This window comes from Bos mutus, chromosome 19, assembly GCF_027580195.1.
Source record: "Bos mutus isolate GX-2022 chromosome 19, NWIPB_WYAK_1.1, whole genome shotgun sequence".
Classification (NCBI taxonomy): domain Eukaryota; kingdom Metazoa; phylum Chordata; class Mammalia; order Artiodactyla; family Bovidae; genus Bos; species Bos mutus.
The window spans coordinates 43,619,217-43,627,659 of NC_091635.1; the positions used below are offsets into that span (position 1 = coordinate 43,619,217).

The 8,443-nt window shown below is 60.2% G+C and overlaps 1 protein-coding gene across 2 annotated transcripts in view; it reads left to right on the plus strand.

Moving 5' to 3' along the window:
- RAB11FIP4 (RAB11 family interacting protein 4) overlaps positions 1-7,702 on the plus strand; it is a 101,069-nt gene extending 93,367 nt beyond the window's left edge. For both annotated transcript variants that reach the window (XM_070390405.1, XM_070390406.1), the window contains 8 exons: positions 818-917; positions 1,186-1,289; positions 2,309-2,449; positions 4,321-4,402; positions 4,901-5,038; positions 5,130-5,288; positions 6,350-6,493; positions 7,552-7,702. In XM_070390405.1, the coding sequence (XP_070246506.1) occupies positions 818-917; positions 1,186-1,289; positions 2,309-2,449; positions 4,321-4,402; positions 4,901-5,038; positions 5,130-5,288; positions 6,350-6,493; positions 7,552-7,668 (985 nt within the window). In that variant the 3' untranslated portion in view covers positions 7,669-7,702. The remainder of the gene's footprint in view (positions 1-817; positions 918-1,185; positions 1,290-2,308; positions 2,450-4,320; positions 4,403-4,900; positions 5,039-5,129; positions 5,289-6,349; positions 6,494-7,551) is intronic.
- The last annotated feature ends 741 nt before the right edge of the window (positions 7,703-8,443 follow it).

The window sequence follows — 8,443 nt, forward strand, 5'->3', positions numbered from 1 at the left end:
CTCTGCTCCTGGGCCCACCGGGTCCCACACCAGCTCTCCTGCAGACTCGCCCAGGTCCGCACCCGGGCCCTGGGAGCTGCAGCAAGGGTCCAGGCACTGAGGTGGGGCAGCCTCTTGGCTGAAGACCCCGGCTGCTGCCTGGCACGGAGTAGGAGGTGGGGGCTGCCGGGGGGCGACAGGGGTTTTTGCCTTAGGTAAGGGGTCACCTGGACAGCCATGGCCCCTTTTCAGTTCCACCCACTAGCCCATGGTCCTGCACATCCTGGATGGGTTTCCATCCCCCTACCCATGCCTGGGTCCCTAGTGACATAGCAGGAGCCAGCTTGGTTGGGGGGCTGGGTGGTCTCAGGGAGCCCAGGCCCTTGACCTGGATTGTGGTGCCTGGCCGCCTTATTGGGGTAGTTCCCAGGTGAAAGGGGCTCAGGAGGGGGGGCTGGGGGAGGGTGCCTCCACTAGCTGGGGTCCCACATCACCTCTTAGCTGGACCCCTGGTGAGCACAGGGAGGGGAGAAAAGTCCCTGATGGACTGACCACGTCTGCCGGGGCTCAGGAGGGCCATCGCAGCCTCTCTGCTGTCCTCTGGGCAGAGCGATCTCTTGAGGTCAGGGGTCAGGCCACTCTGCTCCCTGACTGAGGGAGGGCAGCCTCCTCGGGGCTTCCTGGTACTCTCCCAGTGAGTGGTCTGGGGTGCTCCCCCAGCCCATAGGCTGAGTCTGAACCCCAGTCTCCCCAAGGCCCCTGCAGCCAGGCGGGCCTTCCCCTCCCCACCCGCAGCTCATGCACAGACATGCATTTCCGCCCCACCCCCCACCCCCAGGCAGCTCATGCACAGCAGCAACTTTAGCAGCAGCAACGGCAGCACCGAGGACCTGTTCCGGGACAGCATCGACTCCTGTGACAACGACATCACGGAGAAGGTGCGCCAGGGCGGGTGTGGGCAGACGGGACTCGCCGCGCGTACCCCCTGGAGTGGGATTGGGATGCTCCGAGCTACTGCCTGGGGATGTGGGAGACCCAGGAGTTGGGGGTAGGCAGCCCCGATCACCTGGACACATCCATCCCACCCCACCCCAACATGACTGCTATTCACACACCATCAGTGGGGGGTCCTGGCCTCAGTCCCACCGTCGTTAGGTTCTCTGTGCCGTGGACTCGAAGGTTTTCTCCACCACCCCCTTACGGTAGGTGAGCTTCCTGGAAAAAAAGGTGACAGAGCTGGAGAACGACAGCCTGACCAACGGGGACCTGAAGAGCAAGCTGAAGCAGGAGAATACACAGCTGGTGCACAGGTCAGGCCGGCCTCAGCTGCCACAGCCCCGGGGGAGGTCGGGGTGGGGGTGACCTGCGTGTCCATCTAGCTCGGGGGGTCTGTGACCTGTCAGCGCCTTGCTGTGGGCCCTGCCCATGTTGGGCGCCCAGGAGGACAGGTCTTTGGGGGACAGGGAAACAGGCAGAGCTTGACCTCAGCCCTCCAGGTCTGCAGCCCCAGCTCGGGTCAAAGGTAGAAGTTGGGACCCATTTCCTGTCTCTGTCCTGCAACAATGAGAGCCTGGCTCCGTTCCGGGGGACGAGCTTTACAGAGGGAGAGACTGGTGGGAGTCAGGGGCTCACACCTGCCACCTGTGGGAGGGGTCCAGGCATTGCTGCGCCCTCCCTCCAACAGAGGCCCATTGAACACAACTTGCAGAGGTGGTGCGTGTAGAGTATAACCCTCTTGACACTTGGTAAACTGATCCCCACCCAGGGTCTGGTCCTCAACCTTGGAGGGCTCAAAGACGGGTCCTCTTGTGCAGCCGGGAGGGTCAGCCTCACAGAGGGTCGTGTCCCGAAGTGGTACACTGTCCAGGCCACCAGTCACAGGTTAGAAGGTCCACAGTGGTGCCAGGCCTTCCCCAGCTCTGGCGTGCTCACCACCAGGCAGGACGTGCCCGTGTCTGCGGTCAGGGTGCCCAGTGAGCTGAACTGTTGATCAGAGGCATCCCAGCCTGGAAGGGAGGGAGTGAAAAGAGGAGGCGAGGCCTCTGGGCTGTTTGATCCGGCTGCGGTGAGGCCGACCCTCTCCGTGCCACCCTGGGAGACCCGCTTCTCCCCTCTGGACCAACTGCCAGCACCGCCCCTTGGTGGTGTGTGTGGCTGGCCCGCCTCTCCTTAGCTGCTGCGGGGTCCCCTGTTCATCTGTCAGTAGAGCTGCCAGCCCACAGTCGGGGTATCAGTGACGTGGGGTCCGGGGGTCACAGCCTAGGTTGAGGGGAGGACAGTGAGGCCACGAGAGCTGGCCCTGCACTGGGGCCCACGCGCCTCTCCGCAGGGTGCACGAGCTGGAGGAGATGGTGAAGGATCAGGAGACCACGGCTGAGCAGGCCCTGGAGGAGGAGGCGAGGCGCCACCGCGAAGCCTACAGCAAGCTGGAGCGCGAGCGCAGCACGGAGATCGAGCTGCTCACCACCAGGTGGGTCCCTCTGATGCCTCTGTGGGCAGACGCGGTCCCATTGTTTAGATGGGAAAACTGAGCCCACGGGGAGGCCTCCGGTCCTAACTGTTCTCCTTTTGATACCTGAACACCTGGGCGTGTTCTCTAGGAAGCAGGTAAAAGAATGTTCAAAGTAACACTTTTCACAGCAGGTCGAAATGGAAGCGATGCTTTATCTATCAATTAGAGAATAGGTTAAGGAAATACGCACACAGGTCTTGCCCTGAGTCCTGGGCTGGGTCTGCTGCCCAGGCTTGGAGCGCCCCCTGCTGTTGGGTTCTCCCCACCCTGACCCGGGCGCCCTGACCCAGGGACGCTGGGGCAGAGGCTGTGCAGGGCTGCCCCTGGGCCTCGGCCACAGCTGTTTGCACGGGAGGCAGGCAGGGGAGGACGACCTGGGGCCCTGGCCTGGTCACCCACTAGCTCCAGCACGTTGGACGTCCTCTGTCTCTTCCTGGGCCTCAGTATCCATCCGTCAGCCTCCCTGTAGAGTGAGCGGGAAGGCAGATGGGCTGCAGCACAGCTGAACACTGCACTTAGGTGGGGGCTCTGAGGATGTCCAAGGCCCTCCCCCCTGACCCAGGCCAGAGGCCCTCCTGGGCCCCTGACACAGTGGATGGCTGCCCCCCTTCTCCTCAGGCCCCTTGCCGTCCCAGGCTCTGAGCTGAGACTTGGTGAGTCTGCCCGGCCCAGCCTGGGGTGGGAGGTGGTCTCTCACCTTGCACCTCACGGCCAGCAGGGTGAGGCCCAGTCCCTTTGGCCCGAAGGGGACTGGGCGGGCCAAACCTCCATGCAATCAGAAACACCCCCCCACACACACACAATTTCCCTTAATTGTCCACTCATGTTCTAGAAGCTGTTGTTTTGCACCTCTTTCTTAATGAGCCTGGTCCCTCATTCAGCATCATGTCCTCTGCCTGCTCCTGACAGCCGGCCATTCGGCTGGCTGAGAAGTGGCTGGGATGCAGGTGGGAGAAGACAGTGGGTGTGCAGGCCAGGGCGAGGCCAGAGCCCAGGAAGCCGGCCCTCGTGGGAGCCATCCCGGAACCCTGCCCTTTACCTGACCCCAGGGCCGCTGTTCCCTCGGGTGCTCTGTGCCTCTCGTGAGGGCCTCCTCCGAGGCAGGTGGGGGGCAGGTCTGAGTTCCCCTCAAGCCCTGGAGAGGGGTTTTTTTCTCCTGGGGAGCCCAGAGGACAGTTGGGGCCAAGAAGCCCTCCATCCAAGGAGGATGTGACAGTGCGAAGGAGAGGGAACGCCCTGCTGGGAATGGCCCAGCACCATCCCAGGGCCACTGGCTGACAGCCCAGCTCTCTAGCCCCTTTTCTTGGGTCATGTAAAACCAACCTGGACACCCCCTTGTGAACATTAACACAGGGGGTTAGATGGTCAGAACCACTGCCCGTGGGCGTCAGAGAACACCGAAGGGAAGAGCCCCAGGGGAGAACGAAAACCAAGTATGGTGCGTTCATTGCCTTCAAGCTGTGGATCCTCACAGGAGGGCCCTGCCATGGACAGGAAGACTCTCCATTTAGCAGAAAAATACCACTGCTGCCTCTTCCCCCCGAAGGGTGTTTCAGGCCCTAAGCATGTATGTACAAAGAGCCCCGTGCTCTTATGCATTCCCAAGTGAGTTTTTCCTTTTATTCAAAGATGATGATAATTCAGGATCTTTATCATTTTGCCTTGGATGACAGGGAGCTCAAAGCCATACCAGCATTTGGAACAATTCATATTCTCTCTTTCTTTCTCATTTTCTGATATCTTCTTCCTCTAGGGAGCTGAGAATTGCTACAGACTGTCAGATTGTGAGATAATCTCCATGTCTGACATTCTCGTCCTCCTTTCCCCAGGGTGCAGCAATTAGAGGAAGAAAACACCGAGCTTAGAACAACGGTGACTCGGCTCAAGTCACAAACAGAGAAGCTGGATGAGGTGAGCGTTAGGTCCAGGCATTGCTCAGACTTGGATCTTGAGCTGAATCCACAGAGAGGCCGTGTTGGCTGTCACTGGCCTTTTGGTTTCTAGTTTCTGAAATTCTCATTGCCCTAGCCAAAAAAAAAAAGGGAACAAAATACAAATAGTTTGTCTTTGCATATTTCTAATTTTCCAAATGTCATACAGTGAATACGTTTCTCTGTATTATGGGGGAAAATAAGGAGGAGAAAGAGGCCAGATTCTGTTTGGACTTTTACCTTCTATTCAGATCCATCTGGCATCATTGAAGGACTGTGGAGACCTGAGGCTTTTCGTGCTGCAGCTCTAGAATTAGGGGTCTAGCTGCTTCTTTAATTCATGCCTTGGAAGGCTCTGTCCAGCGGGTTGGTCTGATTGCCCAGTTGTCAAGGTGGCTGCCCCAGGCCCCCAGCGAAGCCCCCCAGGGCGCAGCGGGCCCCCTGGGAACTCTCCCCCATCCCCGTCTCCCTGCTGCAGGAGCGGCAGCGCATGTCCGACCGGCTGGAGGACACCAGCCTGCGGCTCAAGGATGAGATGGACCTGTACAAGCGCATGATGGACAAGCTGCGGCACAACCGCCTCGAGTTCCAGAAGGAGCGGGAGGCGACGCAGGAGGTGGGTCGGCGGGCTCCAGGGCGCCCCACCCTACCCCACCCCACAACCCCCCGTATCCATGCTCCTGCCAACCGGCCTCCTTCCCCCACAGCTCATTGAGGACTTGCGGAAGGAGCTGGAGCACCTGCAGATGTACAAGCTGGACTGCGAGCGGCCGGGCAGGGGCCGCAGCTCGTCCTCCAGCCTCGGCGAGTTCAACGCCAGGGCTCGAGAGGTCGAGTTGGAACACGAGGTCAAGCGGCTCAAGCAGGTAGGCCCTGGGAGCCCCCGTCCCAGGGGATGAGGTGTCCGGGTCCCCTCGGGGTGTGTCTCCTGTGCAGGGCTGAGCATTGGAGCGCCTCTTTCCCCCTTGTAACTGCCTGCTCCTCCCGACACCTTGATCATCAGGCCCGCTCGGCCCCATCTCACAGCTCAGGCGAGGTGGGTGGAAACCCCAGAGTCGGTCTTTGCTCAGCATCTGTGACGGGAAACAGACACTAGTCTTCTGTCCTGGGCACGTGGGAGGAGGAGACCTCACCCAGCTGCACATCAGTGTCTCCCACCCTAAGCTCAAGAGTCCATTTCAGAGGGTTCCTGGACACTCTCCCGTGACTGAGGAGCCCTTAGGGGTGGGGGAAGCGGGATCAGGAGGGGCAGTGACCCAGCGGGGGCCTGAGGGTGCTCAGAGACCCTGCAGAATAAATTACCCCTGTGGGGCGGCTCCTGGAGGTTACCGTCCCACAGCAGAAACCCCAGCCCTTCTCAGCCACAAGGGGGCGCCTGGGGTCCCAGATGTGAGCAGGTAGGAGCCTTGAGGCAAAAAGCTAGAGCGTGGGGCTGGTCACCCGGGTCTGGGCAGGATGGTACTGGGCCGGCTGCACACAGGAGCTGAGGGGACCCTGGAAAGAACTTCCCAGAGCAGGATTCCTGAGCCCGACTTCAGGAGGAGCCAAGGAGATGAGCTGACCTGCCACCCCAGGGACCCAGAGCATCACTTTCCCTCACCAAGGGCCAGTGTTGGAGAAGGAGCCACTGAGTGGGCGGTGTCCTCTGGGTCCCCTCTTCCGGCTCACCCACCCCCAGGGAAGGGGTAGTCTGGAGCCATGCTCCTCTCTGGAAACCTGGCTCCCTGAGCAAGGCTATAACTTCTCCTCAGGACCCCAAACCCCCTCAGGACCCAGCCCTCCTCGCCCTGGAACCCAGCAGAGGCCAGGTCATCTGTGGGTGTTCTGAACTGGCCAGTGACATATACCCTGGGGGGTGGTCAGAGGCCATGGATGCAGAGAAGTGGGTCCCAATGGGAGTCAGAGTTGCCTGTGTCCCCTTCCGCAGGAGAATCACAAGCTGCGAGATCAGAATGATGACTTGAATGGACAAATCTTGAGCCTCAGCCTCTACGAAGCCAAGAACCTCTTTGCCACCCAGACCAAAGCCCAGTCCCTGGCAGCGGAAATAGACACAGCCTCTCGCGATGAGGTAACATGCCCACACGCTCTCGCCATGGAGCCTGGCCCCTCGCCCGTGGGTCCTGACCCAGGGCAGGAAAAGCAGGGCAGGGCCTAGCCCCCTGGGAGTCCCCATCTGCAGTGACCCCGAGTGATGCAGAGGTCACAGTGAAGCAGAGCCGTGAGAGGAGGAGCCTGCAGGCGGAGATAAACCTGCTCCGATTTCCTGTATGTGGTGGGAGGAGAGTGGGGTTGGGAGCAGAGCGGAGTTTGAGTTCGTTCGGTCAGGAATGTGCCGGAATGGCCCGTTGATGTCATCAGTGTGCGATCCAGGGGAGGCCGGATGTCCCCTGGACCCAAGCCAGCAGGAGAAGGATATTAGCATTTTGGGGGGCACCTGCTTGCAGTATGTCTTCATTTAATCTTCTGAGAACACGAAGGCTTTCTGAACACTTCCATGTCACAGATCGGGAGACCAAGATCACCCAAGATCACCCAGCTTATGGAGAGAGAGGAACCCAGGTCCCTAGCACCAAAGCCCACTCTTTCTGCCCCACTGGGGTATGGTTATGAAAGATCAGGCCTCCAAGATACCCAGGTTAGATTTCAACACGAGTCACCGAACCCCTTTACTCTGTGCTGGGGACACACAGCCAGGAGCTGGTCCCTGGCCTTGAGGAGTGCCCACATGAGCCGGGCACCAGCCTCCAGCCTGCGAGCAGAGGCGCATCCCATGGACACGGCAGGAGTCGACCTGGAGAAGGACAGCGGCAGGACTGGGGGTGGCGAGAGGAAGCAGCAGGCGGTCTTAGGGTTTTGGGACAGTGGGTGTCACTCCTGATTATAAATGCCTCTGGCCAGCATTCTCTGCCTTTATCAAAAACATCACACACGTCTGGGCCCCCTCAACAGGCCAGTGATCCAGGCCTCTCTGGGGGTGTGGCCTGCGCCTCTGCACCTTCCCCCCTGCCCGGATGTGACACCGGAGACTGGTGCCTGGGCTCCGAGGCTGTTTTTGTTGGGACACTGGCTCTGCCCATACCCCGGTCCCCCGCCTGGCCTCTGACCTTGCTTTCTCGTTCCCTCCAGCTCATGGAAGCCCTCAAGGAACAGGAGGAGATCAACTTCCGGCTGAGGCAGTACATGGACAAGATCATCCTCGCCATCCTGGACCACAACCCCTCCATCCTCGAGATCAAACACTGAGACGAGGGTGGCTGGCTGCAGAGCAGCCGCAGGACCCCCAGACCCCAGGATTCAGGGGCAGAACCCCGCTCGAGGATGCGGCCCGGGACGGGCCTCCCACGCACACTGTAAATGTGTCTCTGGCCACCGCTGTGTAATGTGTACTGGTGTGTATGTGGGGAGGCCGTGCACACAGCAGAGCGTGAGCCTGGGCAGTGGCCGTGGCGCCATCTGCGCCGTCAGCTGTCCTTGTGTTTTGCGGTCCCTTTGCGAGGGGCAGAGGGTCGTGGAGGTGGGCGGGGGCGAGGTCAGCCGTCAGGAGTTACTGTAATGACGAGAGCTACGGGAAGCTTGCATTTCAGATACTGGACAAAATGATTCTACCTCTGGGGACAAGGATTGAAAAGCATTCTAGTGCGACAGGCTCTTTGACCCCCATTCCTGTTTCCCCCTGGGAGTGGGGGCAAAGTGACGACCCCTTCCAGGAGCTTGAATGCCTCACCAACCTCTTCGGCCACCTTTCAGGCCCAGGTGCTTGAGTTCGGAGAGAAGGAAGGAGGTGGGGGAGGGGGGACGTGTCGGGGGTCCTCACAAGCCCTTCCTGCAGCCAGCAGCCCCCTGTGAGGCTTGTGCACAGTATATCCAAAGGACTCAGGCCTGCAGAGGAGCTGGAGGTGCGGCGGGTTGGGGATGGGGACAGCCGTCATCCTGAGGGTTCTTGGCACTTTGAGAGTTCTCCGTAAACCTGCCCATCCCTGCTCACCTACCTCTCCTTTCCTGTCTTGGTTTTGTTTTT